Source organism: Dendrobates tinctorius, unplaced genomic scaffold (assembly GCF_039654945.1).
Source record: "Dendrobates tinctorius isolate UK_male_01 unplaced genomic scaffold, ASM3965494v1 ptg000020l, whole genome shotgun sequence".
NCBI lineage: Eukaryota > Metazoa > Chordata > Amphibia > Anura > Dendrobatidae > Dendrobates > Dendrobates tinctorius.
Window position 1 is genome coordinate 9,722,977 of NW_027361688.1, and position 22,646 is coordinate 9,745,622.

The 22,646-nt window shown below is 42.9% G+C and overlaps 1 protein-coding gene across 1 annotated transcript in view; it reads left to right on the forward strand.

Annotated features, from left to right (window-relative positions):
• RESF1 (retroelement silencing factor 1) overlaps nt 1-13,179 on the forward strand; it is a 30,531-nt gene extending 17,352 nt beyond the window's left edge. Inside the window, exons 2-4 of the mRNA XM_073567637.1 lie at nt 5,901-10,765; nt 11,881-11,955; nt 12,188-13,179. Coding sequence (XP_073423738.1) covers nt 5,914-10,765; nt 11,881-11,955; nt 12,188-12,336 — 5,076 coding nt within the window. The 5' untranslated portion in view covers nt 5,901-5,913 and the 3' untranslated portion in view covers nt 12,337-13,179. The remainder of the gene's footprint in view (nt 1-5,900; nt 10,766-11,880; nt 11,956-12,187) is intronic.
• Nucleotides 13,180-22,646: the final 9,467 nt, after the last annotated feature.

Genomic DNA, 22,646 nt, shown 5'->3' on the forward strand with positions numbered 1-22,646 from the left:
GCTGTGGCACCGAGGGGCCCCGGGCGAGCTGTGAGGTGGAACCGACCCCTATACAGGGACCGTTAGGAGCAGGCCCAGGGGTTCGAGTACCACGGTAGCTGGTACCGAGAGGGACGGCTTAGGATGGACTGGAGTAGGTGTGTGGGACTGAAGTGTAGATGATAGGACAGAGCTGGAACACAGGAGACAGGAGTGGAGTAAGACAGTAGACTGGAATGTGGAGGGATGGCTGGAGCAGGAACACAGGAGACAGGATTAGAGGAGGACGGAAGGACTGGAGCAGGATGGAACTGGAACACCGGAGGTAGGACGGAAGGACTGGAGCAGGATGGAACAGGAACACCGGAGGCAGGACTTGGAGTAGGACGGAACAGGAACACCGAAGGTAGGACTGGAGTACAGCAGGAGACACGGATAGCAGGACTGCGAGGCTGCTGTAGAGAGCACACGAGAATGGGACTGTGAGATTGCAGAGAGCACACAAGAAGCGGAGCCCAGTGTGCTAGGAAACACAACGATCAGGTGCCTCCCTCAGGGGGAAGCGGCCTGATATGCCCTGTCTGGCCTGCCATTGGTCAGGGGGTGCTTCCGGGTCAGGGCACATAGCCGGAGCACAAGAAGCAGAATGGAGGCGCGGCCTATGGCGCATGCGCATTGCATGCAGAGATGCCGTCGGCCATGCGCCTGTCAGAGGTGACCGCCGTGGCTGTCGGGTGGGAAGGGGCTGCGGCGTGGGAGCGGAGGCCGGGTGAGTATGTCGGAACGGCTTGACAATCAGTGTGGTTCATGTTTAATGATTTACTAGTATTCAGAGAAAATGAGCTCTTGGATAGGCATTAACTTTGTGATACTGACTCTTTGAGCAGAGTTGCTTTTAAACGCTTTTCAAAAACCGCTCCCAAAGCGTTTGGAAAACTTTTTATTTTTCAGAAATCCACTTGATATTCATATCAGAAGGGGGGAAATGCATATTGCTTTTCTTTTATTTTTTCTAACCCTGATCCTGATTGGACAGGTCCTATTCTGTGCTAGGACCTGTCCAATCAAAAGGCTTCAAAACTGTTCATGAAAAGCAAAATTCCAAACATAAAAATTAGCGTTCCTGAAGCGTTGTTGTTGTTGTTGTTTTTTTTTTAAACTCCCTAAATACTTTGATTTAATATTTTTCAAACTTTCACTTTCATAAAAATCACAAAACACAGGAAAAAGTTTAACTAGTTGATAAAAATGTTTTTGTTTCTTCTGTTTTTGAATATATGTAGAACAATGTTCGTTCCCGGACAGTGGCCATCAAAAACATGGCAATGGTAAACCAATGATGGCATGATGGAAATTTTTTACGCTGCCCCTAAAAGCGTACTTGTCAACGGTACTTCTACCATGTAAACTGGGCATGTGTTGCCAAAAATATTTCAAACCATATGGGGATAACCATGTCGCCCCCATATTATTATTATTATTATTATTATTATTATTATTATTATTATTATTATTATGCATTTATATAGCACCATTTATTCCATGGCGCTTTGCATGTGAAAAGGGGGAAAATAGACAAGTATAATAAACATGTATAAAACAAGGGTCACACAAGTACAGAAGGAGAGGACCCTGCCTTGAGGGCTCACAGTCTACAGGGATGGGTGAGGATACACTAGGAGGGGGTAGAGCAGGTTGTGCTTTGGTTCAGTAGACCGAGGATCATTGCAGGCTGTAGGCTTGTTGGAACAGGTGGGTCTTCAGGTTCTTCTTGAAGGTTTCCGTTGTTGGTAAGAGTCTGATGTGTTGCGGCAGAGAGTTCGAGTACGGGGGAAGCACGGGAGAAGTCTTGTATGCGGTTGTGGGAAGAAGAGATAAGGGGGGAGTAGAATTGGTTCACCAATTGCATTGGTTCACGAAAAGACTCATAAACGAGCACGGGATTGACTTGATGGATTGTTAAACGACTCATTTGGGTTGGCTTTTCTTGCGTAAATGCAGCATTATTCTTCAGAGGCTCCAACATGATCTAGTTTGTGGTGAAGGCTCTTCCATTCTTCAGCCACTAGAGTGTACTGAAACCTAAACATACAGTAAGTGTGTTGCCCATTTAGTTGTCAAAGTACAAACACATTTTAAACTTTATTTTTGAGTGTTACAGAAGTCACTCATGTATGGATAACTAACTTGGACATTGATGTTCTCGGCTTGCCTATATGGAACACATGATACTTCATAAATAACTATTTCCACTTTTGAAACCTGTCGAATGACCTTTTGAGAACATCTGGCTTCTCAATTGAAACTGTATCTTTGTCTAACTCTGAGAAGTTCTTCCATTGACTATTTTTGAAGCATATATACATCACCACTTTTTTCTTTTTCACTACCTGACATCTAAAAAGTTGTCGAGTGTTTTTTTTTTTGTTTTTGTTTTTTTTTAATCCGTCAAACCAAAGATCATGGAAGTAGTAATGTCCGTATCACATCCTTGGGCAACTTGGCTGTAAAGCGTGGACTTCACCAGATCTGCTCTCGGGATCTGAGGTCTAGCTCGGATGAGTTTATGAAAAATTGTTAAATTTTTCATCCAGAAAGAATTAATGAATTTCATTCGTATGTCATCTGTATTTATATATCGGGGGTTTATAAAAATTTACAAGACCCATTAGTTTTCCATATTAATAATTGCAGTGTGTCCAGAAAATTTTTTTTTTTTCTGTGCATGCTTAGTCTTGAATAGCAATTTCATCAAAAATGCAGATGAAACTAGTGCAGGCTGCGACCGGTCCCTGACATCTGAACAGTCCCGTTAAATAACGTGGGTCTGTGTACGATCCTATTACAGGTAGCACACGCAAGTTTATTACGATGGTCTGAATGAACCATAAATGAGCCCTAAAGAACGTCTACCGCAGAGAGGACACCTCTTTAAAGCATCTCGAAAGACTGGATTCTCAAGGATCGACTTTAAAGGACTTTAACGGCCCCATTACGTAAACCCTATAAGGGTTCCATTCTCCATGGATTTAGGTTTTATTTATTTTGTAATCCAATACTTTTTTTTTTTTTTGTGAGAACCTGACTTTAGTCATAATGATAGGTGCTGGTGTTTTGACTGACTGAAAGCAAGACTCAGGAGGCGAAGCAAAGGTTGGAAATGAATGAAAAACAAATTATGTCCCATCTCCCCTGATAATGTTTAGACAGCGTTCATGTAACCTGATATTATAAGTAAAGGCTCTGGAGTTTTCCCAACTGCTCCTTGTATTTGTGATTCTGAAGCAGTGGAATTGTAAAGGGAATTTTTATTTATTTTTTTTTGTGCATTTTTGGCTGTAAATTTTTTGCAATTTCATCTCATTAAAAATTTTGCGCCGTTTGGCTCTAAGGGTACCGTTACACTAAGCGACGCACCAGCGATCCTGACAACGATACGACCTGGTAAGGATCGCTGGTGCGTCGCTAAATGGGCGCTAGTAAGCTATCAGACAGATCTACTCAACGACGCAGCAGCGATCCGTACAACGACCTCGGCAGTCGTTGGTACCTTGTCACACAGCAGCGATTCTGACGACTCCCGCCTGCGTCCCTGAGTTCTGCGTCGCCAATGGGGTTGCTCGTCGGCGTCAAACACAGCGATGCATGCTGGCCAGCAGGACACCAGCGATCAGAAAATGGCCTGGGTCATTCGAGCACGATCAGCGATATCCAGCGGGGGGACTAGTCGCCGCTATATGTCACACGTAGCAAGATCGCTGTTGCGTCACAAAATCGGTGACGCAGCAGCGATCTTGCTAACAATTTCTTTGTGAGACGGGGCCTTTACATGCACCTTGTTGGCTGCAGAATGAGTTAATTGAGAGAATCCACCTGTTAAGCATTTTCTGATAGGGAATTGATAAAACTGTCCCCCCCCCCCCCCGAACTGGTATCACCTGATTTATGACCACCACATCCAAGTTTCAACTCCACTTTGTTGTGGTCTGTGATCAAAAATATGCATAGACAAATTTAGTAAAAGTAACGTAAGAGGTTCAGAGTTTGATCAGTTTTCGGAAAAGCAAAAACTGATGAAGGTTTCTCAAGTTTCTACCAGAGTCGGTGGAAAAACAGACAGCACTTTGATGGCATCAGTGATTTTTTTATTTTTTATTTTTTTCTTCCACAGACCTATAGACTTGGCAAAATTTCTGACACTCTGATCTTTAGCAAACAAGTCTCCGTGCTGTGGTGCAGACCCCGAAGTCCGAGGAAAAAAATCGGACATGTGAACAACGCATAGAATGTCGCAGGTACAAGTGTTATCCATAAAAAAAAAAGGATGGCACTTGTACGAGAAACTGATGTGTGAATGGGCTCTTAAGAGTTTCTAAGCACAAGCTCACTGACTGACTGTTTCCCTGCACATTGCTTGGCTACAACATAAGTTGAAGTGTCCGTAAAAGCCAAACTGCTACTTAACAAAGCCCAGTTACAAAAATGATTTAAAGATGTGCCCCTTCATGACCTTGGGTTTTTTGTTTATTTTTATTTATTTTTTTTTTATCCCCCTTCTTCCCTGAGCCATAACTTTTATTCAAAGTGCGATGAAATTGCAAAAAAGTGCAATTCCACAATTGTTTTTTTTTTTTTTTTTGCCCTTTTCACTAAATGCTAAACCTGAACTACCATTATGATTCTTCTGGTCATTATGAGTTCATGGACACCAAACATGTCTAGGTTCTTTTTTTTTTTATTTAAGTGAAAAAAATGCAAATTTGAAAATTTGCAAAAAAAACTTCTCGTAGCGTTATCCATTTTTCTGGGGCTGAGTGCGGACTTACTTTTGCGTGCTGAGCTGACTTTATTTTTTCTTATTGATACCATTGCGGGGTAGATACGATGTTTTGATCGCATGTTATTGCAATGTTGCCCCAACGAAAAAAGTATTTCTGGCATTTACCGGATTAATACTTTTATCATTTGAGCGGGAGTTTCTAAACACAGAAATACCAAATATGTGTTTGTTTGTTTTTTAAATTTTCAATGTGGCAAAAGGTGTGATTTGAACTTATATTTTTTAAAATGTTTTTCAAAACTTTTTTTTTTACTTCAATAGTCTCTACGAGAGACTAGAGACTATGATCATCCGATTGCTTGTGGTACACATATCAGGGTTGTGGCCCTGCTATGTGTAGATAAAATGAACATCGGCTAGGAGCGCCGGCCACAGGGTTGGGACCCCAGTTCTAGTGATCAGCCTCTGACTATGTGGTGAAAACCTCTTTAGGGTGATATATAATGTGCACGTAGACTAATCCATTGATTTTATCGGCATCTGTCCTCTGTGTTGTAAAGGTGGTCTTGCTCACTTGTCCAAATTAGAATCCATGGTGGGGAAGGATCAGGAATGTTAGCGTGGTTGGACATATTGAAATTTGTTAGAAGGTAAAAAAGTACTTGTCTAAGCCGGTTGTGTATGTTCGCGTCTAGAGGACTCTATCACAACGTTTATTCATTCATGCGAAAAGTTTAGGGAGTTTTTGAGGGGGAAAAAAAAAATCTGGCCAGACAATCGACTGATCGCATCAGGTTCATCTAAGTCAGTGTTTCCCAAACTCCAGTCCTCGTGGACCCCAACAGGTCATGTTTTCAGGATTTCCTTAATATTTCACAGGTAATGGAAGTATCATCAAGGCATCAGAAATTCTCACATGTGTAACACTATGGAAATCCTGAAAACATGACCTGTTGGGGTCCGCGAGGACTGTAGTTTTAGTAACCACTGATCTAAATGAATACAAGATCTTCCATATTGAAGGTTATTCTGGTGACCCACAGCGCATGTTGCGTATGAGTCGGTTATATATCTTGTTTTCAACTATTGAGAGCATGTAAGTGCAAATGTTGAGATTAAATTTATTATCTTTGCATTATAGGTTATAAAAGGCGATGAGCATGAACAGAATGGACTGGAGTACAAACTCAAATGGGGCTGTTGCCCATCCTAACAATCAGCAGTATTTACAAAAGTCTACCTCATCCACAGCCTCCACAATGCCGATCCAAACTGCATATATGCCATCAAACTTCTGCCCTCCTGCCCAAAATCAGAGTTTTCTAAAAGGTCTACTGGGTGCAAAATCTCCGGAAGAGATTTTACAAATTCAGCGATCTGTTTTGTCAACAACACAAAAGCCAACAACACAAGTGCAACAGACTACGCAGGTTTCATCACCGGGACAGTATAATACTTATAATTTACTGCATATGACGAGCAATGCCGCAAACCAACAAAGTGGTCGTAATGCTCAGAACCTGGTGTTACAAAATCTTCAAGTGCAAACTTATCCTGTAGCTTTTCTGCAGAATTTTCAGCAGGCCCAGCCGGTGCCCGGGGTCCATCAGCAGGCCCAGCCGGTGCCCGGGGTCCATCAGCAGGCCCAGCCGGTGCCCGGGGTCCATCAGCAGGCCCAGCCGGTGCCCGGGGTCCATCAGCAGGCCCAGCCGGTGCCCGGGGTCCATCAGCAGGCCCAGCCGGTGCCGTACTATGGTGCCAATGGCTTCAATTCCAGAGAAGTTCAACAGCCACTGCAAGGCATTCAAAGTCTCAGATATTCACACAAACGGACCTCTCAACAGATGGTATATTCTTATCTTGCCAAAAAACAAAGTCAAAACACTACGCAAAATTATCAACAACTAATGCCAAATGCAAGCTATCCAACTTCATATTCTGTCCAAAATGGAAATTCTAATACGTCTGTTGGGCCCTATAATGACAAAAATGTTCCAGTTTTAACCCCAAATTCTCAAAATGGACAAAATATTCAGATGGGGTCAAATTTCCAGACTGTACCTCTTACAAACACCCTCCAGTCACAGAGAAACCTGAATGACTATGTCCAAAATTCTCAAGGACAAATTATGCCAAATTTTTCTAGTGGTTTTTCAAACAGTTCTTCTAACGTCTTTCCTTCAGGCACTGGGCAAATGCCTCCTCCATATTCTCAATCCAATACGAATGCATCAAATGTTTACGTAAACCAAGCATTTCCTAATCAAAATCAAAATGTTCAGCAGTCCTATACAGCGACGACGCAAGATCAGTATTCTGTTGCTGTGCCACCCCTGGCCAATGGTGGAAATGTACCACAGGACCAAAGAAACAGTAATATGCAAGATATTCTTGCTTTGTTAAAAATCTATCAAAATATCAAACACAAATATTTACTACTCAATAAGGCGAATAATCTTTTAAGACAGAAAATCCAATGCTCCTCGCAAGATAATTCTGTTTCTTCTACCGTGAAACCACCACTAATTTCTACCCTCTCTGATAATACTGTTCCTACAAATCCTATGGTTTCACAAGAGGAATCTCAAAATTTAGCTGCTCAAAACCAATCTCCACCTACACATGTTGTGCAGAACCCCACATTATATGATAATTCTTTAAATGTTCCTGTCCAGAATATTACATATCCAAGCAATTCCTTCTCCAGTAACGTAAACCCAACTAATAATGCTGATGTGCTCAGTCAGAGAAATTACACTAGTTTTGAAAATGGTCAAATGAATTTTGGTACAAATTCCTCTGGCCAGGCAGTAAGTTCAGAGACTCTACAAGGTCGGAACTCTCAGAAACAGTCCACGGTGTCTATACAGACAAATAACCAATACCTTTCCAGCAGTAATGTAAACAACGGGAATATATCACAAGATAGACATAACTCTTCTGTTCCAAACGTTGCCCAAACTACAACTTCTGAAAGTTGCGATACTGTCCAGACAACGAACAGTAGTAACCTTTATGCCAAGTGTCTCTTGACATCCAAATCAAGAGATGCCATCAAAGCTTCTTTGCCTCTCTGGAAATCTGTACCTTCAGAAACAGAACCAACACATGTCAACAGTATCCAGAATACCCTTCATCTTCTAGAGGAAATGGCCGCTGGAGTCACCCTGACCCAGAAATCTGAGCATTCTGGCTCCAATGCATCAAAGGGAATTGAGCCGCAGATTGCTATAGTTAATCCACTGGTACAGATAAAGAAATTAGTAAATATGAACCAGTGTCCAAAAGGTGAAGAAGTGGCCAACGATAAAGTAAATGAATTAAAAGAAATTGACTATATTAGTAGTATGCTTCTAGAGTTGGACTCTGCCAAGAGTAACCTTGACAACATCCAGCCTAGAAGCAATATGGTTTCATCATCACCTTGTAGTGTGGAGGTGTCCTCTAGTAATGTTGACCAGAATGCTACTAAAAATGTTGAGTCAGTTGACGATGGTTTACAAATCTCTGGAATATGTAGTTTGGTGGAGGGTAACACTTTTTACAATTCTTCCATTGCAATGATGTTTGAAGATTCTTTGCAAACTCAGTCTGATTCACCACTGATAAAAACTGAAGCAAAGGACCAGAATTCTATGGAGGGTTTTCTGGAGGACACCAATATATGTAATGTCTCCCAGGCAAATAATCTCTCTCTTACTACAGAAATGATAGCCAGTAAATCAGATCTTCAAGGAGAAACTGAGCCTAGTGTCGATTTCCAAGATGATCAGCAGGGAACAAATGTTTATGGCCTTGAAATACAGCCTGGACAGGATTTGACTGCTTCTGACATGTTTGGTTTAGAATCCGACACTGGGTCCGACCAGTTGTCTGAGCTTCTAACAGAATTTCCCTTTGGAATTAAAAATTACATGTCTGTAAATAAACCTGAAAGCAAAAAAATGTCTTTACAGAATACCTCAAAAACTGAAATTCCAAAATCCTCCGTTCCTTTTTCATGTGACACTGAGAGCGATTTGTTAATCGAGGCGTCTCAAACAAAGTACAGCATGGACATATCAGCCAATGAGGAGTCAAAAACTGAATATAGCATCGATGGGTCGACCCATGAGGAATCAAAAACTGGTGATATCATGGACATGTTCACCAACCTGGAGTCAAACACTGGGTATATCGTGGACACATCAACCAAAGAAATGGAGCTTCCGAAAACAGAGTTTAAAGTTAAAAGCGAACCCACACCTGAACTGCCTATAAATGAGGTGACTCCTGTACAATTTGAGGATGAATGTTTTGAGATTTGTGAAAGTCCAGATCGCAATATACATATTACTTTAATGAGTAAGGATCAAATCACAGAGATTTTTCCAGAGGAGGACTCTGCTAAACCCGTAGTTCATGGTGAAGAATCTCCAGTTGACCATTTTGAGAATAAATTTGAAGCGCCTGTTGTAGATGTTGCAGAAAGTTCTACAAAAGAGGTGCCTGTCTATGAGACCACACAAAGCTCAGAAACGTACTGCTGTGTGTTGAAGTGGGCACGTCAAATAAATAAACATGCTCCCAAATGTGTTTGCAAGCCAATATATATGGAAGAGATTGAAGGTTTGGACTTGTACGAGAATGCTAAAAAGCTAAATACTGACCCTTCAACGGCTGTCATTGAGCCTAAGACAGCTGGTTTTGAACCTTCAACAGACCATTGTAAAATTAAGTCTGCAGAAAAAAAACATGATGAATTCTTACCACCTGTCAACAAATGTCCAAAGATTGAACCAGTAAAGGTTTCTTCAGAAGGTAAAAGTAGTCCACAAGAGAAAAAAAAATCTGAAAAGCATCGCAAAGAAAATCTGTCTCTGAAAGAACTGAAGCAGGGTGACTCCTCTGCCAACCAAAAGATACTTCAGCCAAGAAGTTATTTGGAAGACCACAACGGTAAGAAAGACAAAGATCTTTTCTCAGGTTCGAAGTCAAAAGTTGATGGGCCACGGAAAGTGGAGAAACTTATTATCAAAACCGACTTTCTGAAAAACAAGCATTTGTTAAAAATGAAAAGGAAATATATAGAAAAGACTTCACATGTTGAAGAAAGTAGTGCCAGAAGTGTACAAAAGATTAACACACAAGCTGGTGAACCACCCAAAGCTTTCATCATTGACAAGATATTTGGAAGTAAAGCCAAGCATGAGAAATCAAAATCATCTGCCATTACACCTCAGCAATCTGGAAGGAGTACAAGTAAGATAAAGTCCTTCCATAGTTCGGATAAGTTGCATTCCCGTAGCCATGGTCTTTCTGTTGGCAAACGCAAAGAGCGGAATAAAACTCGAGAGAGCCATTTTGAAAGGGTAAAGAAGGTTCCATCTGTACAAGAGTACTTGGAAAGGAAAAGAGAACTATGCAACAACAAAAGGTCAGGGACTAAGGTGGATCACAGAGATGAGTCGGCTGAAATCAGGAACAAGGTAACTGAGAAATATTCGATGGAAAGAAGTGAAAATAATTCACCACCTAAACTACTAAGACCATTATCGCCAATCAAAATAAAGGTAAAAACCAGAAACCTGGAGTATGAAGGCATTTATAAAACTCAAAAAGGCCAGCCAAAGACCAGTGGCGCATATGAGTCTTTGCACAAAAAACACAGAGGTCCATCAGGCAGTCATGGAAAAGGATCAATGAAAAAGAGACATGACAAAATTGGTTACGACAAAGAAAAAATCTATTTGACACCTTGCGATGGTACAAGACTGAATTCGTACGAAGGTATAAGTTTAACCAAACTTCAGATAAGATGTTCTCCTGAGAAACCTGGATACTTCGAAAGAAGACAGTCTCTTGATAGTTACATGCATAAAAAGCCGTCCGAGTCTGAGACCAAGAGCAGGGACTCTCCCAAAATGCTGGAATTCAAATTATGTCCAGAATTTGTTAACCGAAGCCCCACCGTGCAAGAGCAGAAAGGCGAGCCGAAAGTGACTACTGCAAAAAGCATAGTAGAAGGTAAATATTGATGTTGAAATATAACTTAGGAAGTTCTAAAAGCTGAAGTTGGCCATCAATATCTCAACGCTGGGGATTAACTTCATTCATCCTCTCCGACCAGCTGAACGAAGGAATTGTGATGTACCAGTGAGGGCTGCATGACCTTCATGATTTTACCAGGCACATTGTTGTGCTATTTTGATTGTGCCTGGTATTACTGCTCCATTCTATTCTTGATCTACAGTACATAGAGAGGAGGGCTACAACGCCCTTCATTCTGCCGATCGGTGGGGATGGAGAATTGTGTCATATGTTAGGGATAAGCAATCATTATTACTCCTCTTAACCTTGGAACAAGGTATCTTAAAGTAAGTTTATCTGAGTCTTCTGACTCCAACCCAAACTCCTCTCATTCCCTCCCCCCTTATGTGCTTGGATCAACCAGGCACGTAAAAAAAAAACTTTTTTTAAAACAATTCTCTACTGATCGCTTTTATCAACAGTTCAGATTTCCCATTATACTTAGGAAGGACCGTACATACCCTAAGTCAGGGGTCCCCAACCTGTAGCTCGGGAGCCACATGTGGCTCGTGGTCCCATGAATTGTGGCTCGCAACTGTCTGCCAGCTTGGTGCATTAGGTCCAGGTTTATCAAACAGGTATGAGGAGCACATCTCAAAATAGTGAATTTTGTGAGTAGCCCTGCACAGCAGAGCAGATCTGGATGCACATATACTGGTCTTAGGGGTTTAGAGATGTTTTAGGTATGGTACGCTGGAGGATGGTACTGCCAGTTAGAGGAGGTGCTCGAATACTGAATGGGGGTATTGTGGGAACCCCTGGATTTCAGTGTACTGCTTTGGAGTGAATTCTGTGGCTTTGGTTATCATTATACCTGTAATGGGGGCTTTGGTTGACACTACTTTGAAGGGGGTCGGAGCTGAATGTGGCTTGCCACCCTCTCTGTGCTGAATGTGGCTTGCGACCCTCTCTCTAATCTGAATGTGGCTCTCAAGGTCAAAAGGGCTGGACCACTGCCCTAAGTGTTCTGTGGATATTTTAAGACTGCTCAAGCCACCCAAAAATTAATTGTATGTTTTCCTTTTTTTTTTTTTTTCCTTCTTTAACCATAGGGATTAAAAGCAAAAAAGAAGCATGGTGCATTGGTATTCCTTTTAAGAAAAGGAAGATCTTCCCTGAAGATCAAGGTGAGGTGCAAATGGACCAAATCAACCAGGATTATGTTGATACGTGGCATTTTCGGAAACTATTTCGGTGCTTCTTGTCTCATCTGCTGGCCAAAATCCTAATTTGTCTAGTTGAACCTCATACTAAATGTTACGGTGGCCGATCTCTAGGCTACTTCGCCAACGTCTAATCAGTTGGGATTTGCTGATTTCTTCTCCTTTTGATACCTAATTTCCTTCTATCTACCTGTAGGTCATCAAAGTCCACCTTCATCCACCTCTTCCATCAGGTCGACCCAAAAGCAGAATTCCCGACCAGTGCAAGACTCTCAGACAACATTCAATGTTTTTAAACAGCTGTACCATGAGCAGAGAAGTAAAAGCCTCGATGGCAGCCTGTGAAGTCTTGGATTACTTGTCTTCGGACAATGGTTTCTGCCATATCGTTGGGACTTCGTCAAGGAAGGAAAAAAAAAACAGTTGTAAACTGCAAAAATATTGTTGCTGTCTGTTCAGTATTAACATTTTGTCAATGTTAAAAGAAAATGTTTCTTTAAGGCACATTCAGAAATTCAGCACTTTATCTGCACTTTTCTTGTGTTTTTTTTTTTTTTTTTTTGTTTTGTTTTTTTTCCCTTTCTCACAGACTGGAGCCTTAGTTATGATTTCCATCATTTTTGACTTTCGGGCTTTGACCAGTGGTGCTGATTTTGTTGCTGCTATTACTGTAAAAATTGTAAAGTTGTATTTTTTTTTTCTTTGTTATACGACAGGACACGGATTGCCATTTTTTTTTTTTTCTGTATAGATTTTTTTAAAAGAAAAAAAATTTCTTAAGACTTTGCACTATGTCTTTTGTTACATGTCCCAAGGACATATTTTGTAGTTTTATTTTTTTTTATATAATTTGATTAAATGTAATTTTTGTCAAAAGTTTGTATTGAAGGTTGTTTTCTTAGGTCATTGCATTTCACCCCAGCTGAACCACATAACACCAGAAAGCAAAAAGGCTTTACGCAAAGCAATGGAGCTTACTTCCATCAATACATTGAGAACATTCCTAGGGCTGATAGGCTACGGTAGAGCATGGATTCTCGCTACATCACAAATGATGCAGCCTCTATTTGATGCGTTGTCCACGTCCAACAAAGGTCAGCCATACCAACTGACCCCAGACGCAAAAGAGGGGTTCAAAGACCTGAAGGAAGCCATTCTCTCAGCCCCAGCACTGGGAATTCCAAATTATGATGTCCCTTTCCGTTTGTACTATCGTGAATCGGGGGGGGGGGGGGGACATGCTAAAGGTGTGCCAACTCAAGAACATAGGGGGGAAACACTGCCTGTTGGGATACTATTCAGCTCTGCTTGATATAGTGGCCAAGGGAGCTGCCACATGCATCAGAGCAGTCGCTAACGTGCGATATTGGAAGAAAAAGTTGCAGACTTTTCCCTAGATGATCCCTTGGAAATTTTTGTACCACACACTGATAAAAAGTGAAGCTTTACCTTCTAGGATGTCTGCTTAGGAAGCTGAATTGAAAGCACTCGCTGTTTAATGGCAGAGTATTTGGCTGCGAATGTTTTTACGGTCAGTTGCTACACTTTTGGCATTTGCCATGATTACGGTCCCATATGGACGAGCAGAAAGTTTATTGGTTCTTCTGTCTGGTAAACCTACTCAAAATACAGACTTGGTGGCTCAACTTCTCAGAGCACTGGAACTTCCAAAGAAAATTGCTATAGTCAAAGTGCAAGCGCACACTCGGAATATACAAAGTGCAGGTGTCCGGTGGGAATGGATCTACAACTACTACAGAGCCTGCAAGATCAGGACTCTGCATCGGAAAACAAAGAATGGCAGAAGCACTCGGGTGCTATATAAGAGGATGGATGGTGGAGAGCGGACAGTAAGTACTGCCTGCCTAGAGCACTGTTCTCCATGATGTGTGCTTTCTTCCATGGACTGACGCATCAGTCTAAGGACGCAATGGTAAGTCAGGTAGAAGAAAAGTGGGTTGCACCAGGATTCCATTATCCTGTTAAATTCGTACAGGGATGAGTAATCTGTGCATGCCGCGATGTGGGAAAAACGGTGAAGGTGCCGCCAAAGTGGCCAGACCGTTGTACCGGTTTCATTGATTTCATACAGCTTCCAGAGGTAGGCACCTATGAATACGTGTTGGTATGCATCGATTTATACTCCTGGTCAGAAGGTTGGCCCTGTTCTCGTGCTAATGTGCGTACAGTAGCCAAGAAACTACTCTCAGAAATAGTGTACAGATTTGGGTAATTGAAAGTGATGAGGTAGTCACTTTACTACACAGGTGTGTCAGGAGATCATACGGGCTCTAGGAATTGAGCAGTCGTTCCACGCTCCATATTAGGTGGAAAGATTAAATGGTACATTAAATCTAAAAATCCAGAAGGTAATGGCGGAGAGAGGTAAACCATGGACTGAATGTCTTCACATTGCCCTGTACGCTCTTAGGGTCACTCCCAACAAAAAGACAAGTCTTAAGTCCATATGAGATTTTGTTTGGAAGACGTCCAAAAACTGGGTTGTTTTCCACAGCAAATGCAGGCCTCTCATTCAAATGTGACAGCCTATGTTGGAGCGAGTATTGCAAAAATTCATAATCATGTTTTCAGCTCTAGTCCAGATCCATCTTTCTTGTTGACCTCGCATGATCATAAGCCTGAAGACTAGGTGGTGTGACACCAAAGCCTGGATCCTTGATGTTGGCTGATCACGCCAACATCAGCTAAGCTGGGAGGAAAACCTACCTGGATCCACGCAAAAGATTCCACTTGAACAAAGAAAAATGTAATTAAGGAAGTTCTATCCATTGACACTCCTCATATACACTTTATCAGCTCAATGTAAGCAGGATGAAGTCCTTGAGCAATGCGATAGTGGTATGTCAAAACATTGGACAAATAAGTTTGAGGTACCATGATTATGTTGCTCGCGCTTGGAACTTGTCCAATTGTTGGATTTCTTCACATGCCCCTCTAGCAGCTAAAACTAATGCCTTACAGTGTAACAAGCCGGTTTGCTTAGAAAGATTTCTATGTGATTCCAACTGGTCTAGAAATTATCTTTTCAAGGAAGGTAATAAAGGGCAGTGTGACGAAAAGGGAGCAGTACACGTAGATGAAGAAACGAGAGAAGGCCAATATGGTGATGGGTATGGGAAGAAGATTTTCCCTACAAGAACATCCCAAGCCATATGATTGCCGAACGTAGCGTGCCGTCTTCACGAGAAAATCATCTAATGCATAACCCATGGTATCAAAAAAGGAATGGTCTTGACTGGCCTTCTGGGAGTCATGTTTGGAACAATGAGAAATGCCCAAATGATAGAGGAACTAGAGGACATTTTTGATAATGTGACGGTTTGATGACCTTAATGTTGGATATGCTTACATGAAACAGTTTATTGTTATCACTAATCATCCTTCCATGGTGTTTGATTACCTCCCGGCCTCTCAAGGACGTTCCTGTCAGGTGGTAGGACCTGCATGGTGCCACTATATAGATCCTTCAGGACTAATGAGAGTTACCACCATGATATAGAACAAGCCAAAATGATAAAGGATGGGATGCGAAAGGCCAATTCACTCGATTTACACCTTCCCGAATGGTTATCATGGATAAATCCCTTGAACCTGTTCATAGGAATAGATGGATGTCGGGTGTAATTCATTTCCTAATTCATGCAGCTTTTGTGATACTGATCATTGCAGATATGATAGTTATTCGTTCTGCTCATAAAGAAAATTCTCAGCTCTAACTGCAGATGTTTTCCAGGTAAACACAAAGCTAAAATGGATACCGACTCTGAGACAAAGCAAACCCACGTGATGACTACTCTGATAACCACACTCCAACGTGAAGGCAGATTCTGCAACAAGCAAACTTCAGTGGATTTGCCTGATTGCGGATATTATATTTTGGATAATATGGACTATATGTATTACCGTATATTAACAAACTATATTCTATTTTTTAACACACATTAGTATAAAAATGTCTATCATATCGTAAAAAAAAAAAAATCGATCATCCCCTTATATTGACGCCTTGATATGTTGGGGCACACGAGAGGCGTGTGTTCTCACCTTGTGTCTGCTGCCAAATCGTATGTGAGAAGTTTATGGCCGGAGAAATCACTGGTTGTGTCGCAAATGAATTTAGCTTTATTGCTGGAAATACAGGGTATTTATAAAGCACAGTATCATCTCGTTGGCTGATTGTTAAAGATTGTTGAATCTTTGGGTGTGGGTATGACAACTCCCGGATGCAGGAACATTTTCCGTTTGTTCTTGACAATCTTGATATTCTCAGTAGATTAGTTGTGTCAACATCTACTGAAGGTTCATGCATTGGCAGGCATTGCAAGGTTGACTGAAGAGGAATGCATTAGCAGACATAATTTAAGAGACACGTCTGCATTACATACTCAAAGCGTCCATATTGTATATGAGTGTCCATGATGCATATATAAGCGTCTGTGCGTCTATCATTTCTGTATCTTCATAATTAAATATCAATTTCATATCCTTACCAGATAGAAACAGTGTTAGATGGGAACCACAAGTATAGTCTTGAATGGATACGCAGCAGGACTGGTATCCCATGATATTTCGTGAAGTTAGGTTATCTTTCAGGCCTAGGGGGCAGGAAGGAACCAGCTAAGGAAAGGTAGACCAGATGATAAAAAGAGGGGAAATGATAACCATTTATTTAATTTCTGTTACTTAAACTGAAGAAAATAGTCTTCTACAAGAATGACCTATGTCCCAGTTGGTTATCCTCTGCGCACGGGCATTCTTACGGCCTGAGGTTTTACGATTCCCAGAAATTGGTCAAGGACAAATTGTTGTTTTCAAACTTTTTATAGGACGACAACCCAAAATTATGTGGATTCAGTCCAATTCCTCCCGAGAGCTTCAACTTTTGAACCAGGTCACGCTGACATATGGAAAGTTCACCCACATTTCTCATGTAATCTATCTTGTGTTCCAGGATATGTTTGACAAGCAATTGTATAACTCATAGTTCTGCCAACTCGTATGTAATGTCCGGATTCCCTTTGATCTTGCATTATATAAGATCACCATATCCAATAATAAAGGGAGACTATTCGGATATACAACATGTGTGTGTCTCTCGGATTCTTCTTCTCCTGGGTCTCTAAGCCATAGCAATATCTGAGTTTGGATGATAACAGAAGAAATCCCGTCGCTGACACTGGAGACCACACAGACACACGTGTCCGGTCAATATGCTTCTGGGGGAAGTCCTAGAGTCTGTATTTATTATACCAAGTAGTTGAAACCTTGGACATGTTTCTAAAGCGATACCCTTTTTTTCTTTTAAGATACTGAGAACTGAACTGTAGTATAAAGTGCCACAAAAAAGTGAGCTAGAATTCAGTCAGTCATAGCCCTCTTCAAGAGGATAAAGGCCCCCCAATAACCGATCCATGTCCCACTGAGCCAGAAGGCCACAATGAGCGTCAGGGACTGGTGGACTTCCCTAGTCGAAGCCAAAGGAGATCCAATCTTGTTCCCAGTTTTGACCAGTACTGCCCAGGGCTGTGGAGTCGGTATAAAATGGACCGACTTCTAAATATATAATACAGTGGGTTCAATGCAAGTTGTGATGTAAATTTTTTTAATAAGAATTTGGGAAAGTTATGAAATGTTCTATAAATGGCTGTTCTGTTATGGATCTAAGGATCTGAGCTTTTAGTGGAGAGGAATCTGTGCTGCACTTTACGTACAACCTCAGTAGTGAGGCAGGGCTGTGGAGTCGGAGTGGAGATGAATCTGTGCTGCACTTTATGCACATGCTCAGTAGTGACCCGTGCCGTGGAGTCGGGAGTCATGGAAATTGAGGAGTCGGAGGTTTGGCTTAACGACTACACAGCCCTGGTGTTGCCACCTAAGCAGAACTAGGAACCATCTAGGTCTGCTACTAGAGGGGAGAGCAAAGTGTTTCAGGGGGGAGCGGAACCTGATGGCCACACATTGCATCCCCCCCCAGATTGATCAGGAGGGAACCATATCCTGAGAAGTCCTAGTGACAGATACACGTGCAAAGGTTGACAAGTGAAAAATAAATAGTGATGGTATTAATAATGTAATTCTAGTTAGACCGAGAATTTAAACATTCCTGATCCTAGCCAGAGACCCACAAAAAGGGTGGGCAATCACAAAGAATGTAAAGGTGCACAGCAAATATACCAAAACTCAAGTTGGTTTCCCATGTACATGGATATCACACCTTGGGCTCTCAAATTCACCCGTCCAAACAACCTCGAACCTTGAAGGGCCATGGTCTCCACTGGATGACTACATAAGCCAACCAGTGTACTGCCCAGCGCACTGTACCCAGTGTGCATAATAAACCATTCGACAAGTGCAGCCCAGGCCTAAGCCACTGCTTCCAGTGATACTACAATTGATCTCCAAAAGGCCGAGAAGTGAATCAGTATATTTTATGAGATGTAAGACAGCTGTTGATTAGGAGCGTCTTAACTGGTCTGTAGGAACCAGAACTCTTAATGGTTGGTAGGGGATCAAATACTTATTTCTCACTGCAAAATGCAAATACATTTATATAATTTATATAATGTGATTTTCTGGATTTTATTTTTGATATTCTATCTGTCAATGTTAAAATTAACCTACCATTACATTTTATAGACTGTTCATGTCTTTGTCAGAGGGCAAACTTACAAAATCAGCAAGGGATCAAATACTTATTTCCCCACTGTATACATATATAATCATTAATTCTGTCTGTCTCTGTAACGGAAACCCCGCGTTGCTGATTGGTCGTGGACGGCTGCGACCAATCAGCGACAGGCACAGTCCGGCCGCAAATTGGCGCGGAATTCGAACGACGTGCGCCACCGCTACCATCGGGAGATCTGTGGCGCTAGCTGCTGATCTTCCGACGGTTGCCGTGGGTCTTAAAAGGAATCTGTCACCCCATTTTTGCCCCATAAGCTGGGACCACCGCCATCAGGGGATAATCTACAGCATTCTGTAATGCTGTAGATAAGCCCCCGATGAAACCTGAAAGATAAAAAACCACGTTAGGCTGGTTTCACATTAGCGCTTTTGTGCGCAGCGCATCGGGCGCACCAGTGCGCATGCGCACTGCGCACCTATATTTTACATGATGTGCGCATGGTCTTGCGCATATTTGCGCTTTCGTGCGCATGCGTTTTTTTGTCTTTTGCGCCAGGCGCGTCAGACGCAACATGTTGCATTTTTGGTTCCGCCCTGTCTCGTTAAAACAACGCATGCGCACGGAATGCGCACGGAATGCGCAAAAACACCACATTGGAGCCTATGGGAGCGCAATACTTGCGCATGGTCTTGCGTTTTTATGCGCATGCGTTTTTTACATAAACATGACTGAAATTTGGTCTAGACATTAAAAAAAAAAAAATTGAACCAAGGTGATAAAATGGTGTGGGCACTGGGATTCCACAATACTTTAAGGATTGCTCACTAGTGGACACACAGCACAAGCTGCACCAATGTAAGTATGAAGAACCTAATGTCTGGCTGAAATTTCAATACATTTCTATGTACTTATGTCTCTTTTTTTTTTTATTGCAGCATGTCTTCATCTGGTGAAGAATATGTCCCCGGGACAGGGCAAGAGGCAGAAGAAGTGAGTACTATGCTTCCGTATGGATTTGAAAAAATAAACACATGTGATTAATTTTTTTGGTTTAATTTTCAGAGCTCATCCTCCATCACGCCACCACCACCGGAGGAACGGCAGGAGCAGCAAGGCCAAGTGCGGGCGGGTAGACGTGATGTAAGTACAGACGGACTGTTTTTTTTTTTTTTTTTACTTATTTTCTAGTCTGGTTTTTTTTTTTTTTTTTTTTTTTTTGGTATTTTTTAATTTTATTTTTTTTAAATTTTCATGGTTGTTTTTTTCGATGTTTGTTGTTTTTTTTCCATTTATTTCCATTTAAAACAAATAATTTTTTCATGGATTGTTTATCAATATCTAGGGCTCAAAGTGTGTATGTGTGTGTGTGTGTTTGTGTGTGTGTGTGTGTATGTTTGTTTGTTTGGGTATATGGGCACGGGACTATGGGATGGAGGATATATATGATGGGTATATGGGCATGGGATAGAGGATATGTATGATGGTATATGGGCACGGGACTATGGGATGGCGAACATGTATCATGTGTATATGGGCACAGGCATATGAGATGGCGAATATGTATGATGGGTATATGGGCACAGGACTATGGGATGGAGGATATGTATGATGGAATATGGGCACGGGACTATGGGATGGAGGATATATATGATGGGTATATGGGCATGGGATGGAGGATATGTATGATGGTATATGGGCACGGGACTATATGGGATGGCGAATATGTATGATGGGTATATGGGCACAGGCATATGGGATGGCGAATATGTATGATGGGTATATGGGCACAGGACTATGGGATGGAGGATATGTATGATGGAATATGGGCACGGGACTATGGGATGGAGGATATATATGATGGGTATATGGGCATGGGATGGAGGATATGTATGATGGTATATGGGCACGGGACTATATGGGATGGCGAATATGTATGATGGGTATATGGGCACAGGCATATGGGATGGCGAATATGTATGATGGAATATGGGCACGGGACTATGGGATGGAGGATAATTTTAAATTTATATAACTAACCACAGTTAGTTACTATGCCCGGGCAGTGCCGGGCTCTTCAGCTAGTTATCGATATTTTTTTTTTTTAAATCTTTCAAAGATTAATGTTTGTCTTTCTTTTCTAGGCTCCACAGCGGGAGGAGGACCTCGCCCTGGACAACGACGAGCTCATCCGTCTAGTCCAGGAGCGAGTCCCGTTGTGGGACACCCGTCACCAACTGCACTCGGACAACGTGGTGATCCGGCGGCTCTGGAACGAGGTGGCCGCATCGCTGATGGATGGCTGGGACAATGCCTCTCCCCGGGTCCGCAAGGATTTTCGTAAGTATTTAAATGCAGTGTGATGCAGCAGTGATCTTGGCCGGGATCACCCAACTGTGTGTGATGCTATTAACTCCATGGAGTTTCTATCATCACACACAGTTGGATGATCACAGCCTCCAGTGCATAGTCTTACTTTTTTTCTTTTTTTTTTTTTTTCCATCACAGTGAACAAAGTCAGAACCCGTTGGCGCTCGATGAAGGACCGCTTCAACAGGGATATCCGTCAGGAGAATAAGGTTCGCAGTGGTGCTGCGGCAAGGACCGGCACGAAGTACCGATACCATCGTGCCTTGGCATTTTTAAGACCGGTCCTTGCCTCCCGAACGTAAGTATTTTCTAGTTGTATTGTGTTTTATTCTGTGCTTTTCTATTCCACAGGAGTTGGCGATTGTTAATTTATGGTAGTAATTTCTTTCTTTTCTTTTCACAGCACCTGGAGCAGCACCCTGCAACCTGGTCCCGAAGCGGTCCTTCATCAAGCTGCCCCGGACCCCTCCCAGCCATCCATCAGCGAGGAAGCACCTTGCAGGTCTGCACCACAGTCATCTGGAGACCAGGAAGCTGGTCGCTCAGGTGTTCCCCTGTCCCAGGTCTCTGCCACTGGTTTTGCGGGCACTTCCCGCCAGCAGCGGCAGAGGACCTTGGACAGGCCTCTCATGCCCGAGTTCGTTGAATTGAGCTCGGTCTTTCAGAGTAGCCTCAAGGCACTCTCCGATAGACTTGAGAGTGGTTTCCTCCTTTTGGACCAACGCTACAAGTCTATCGAGGGTCGCCTTGAGCGCCTGGAAGTCGACCTCGCCAGACCAGCGCATCATTTTTATACCCAAATAGCTCGGGACACGGCGGAACACCTTACCCCTGACCTCCAGTTGACTGTCATGCAGGCCTGCAACAATGCTTTTATGCAGGCTATGCAGCAGAGTAGGATTATGCAGCAGTCAGTGGTGGCATTTCCACCGGTGCCACCACTGACTCGTTTTACAGCATTACCTACTTCTGCTGCATATCACTGCACAGCCACCACACTTCCAAGCCTCGCCGGACACCAATATACCGCCCCAAGTCCGAGTGCAGCTGGACACTTACCCGCCAACACCATGCCAAGCGCTGCTCCTGCCTGGCCCACCACTGCTGCCGCCACCACCACTGGATGGCCCGTCGTCACCACCCCTGCCTTGAGCGCTGCAACCACCACCACCAGCGGGAGGACCACCCCGGTATGGACCGCCACAGCCACCACGCCTGCATGGACCGCCACCACCACCACCACCACTACCACCTCGGAGCAGCATCAGCTGGGGGACCCGCATTCAATATTTACGGCCCCTGCCAGGACATCCACCACCTCCAGCATGCCACAGCTGGAACAAGATCCTGGCAGGCGGTCAACAAGTGCCAGGCGGTCCCCCAGCTCCAGCCAGTCCCCAGCCTCCAGGCGTTCCAGAGGCTCAAGGCAGTCCAGAGGCTCAAGGCGGTCCCCGGGGTCTAGCCAGTCCTCAGGCTCAAGCGAGGACAGCAGGAAGACGACGGGCCACCGTCCTAAAAAAACAAAGAGGAGGACTCTTACCCTCCCTCCTCCCTCACCTCCCACTTCACAACTTTCCTTGCCTCAGCTCCCTTCCCCCACTTCTTTGGTTCCTCCTTCCCCTAGAACCCCTTACTCCAC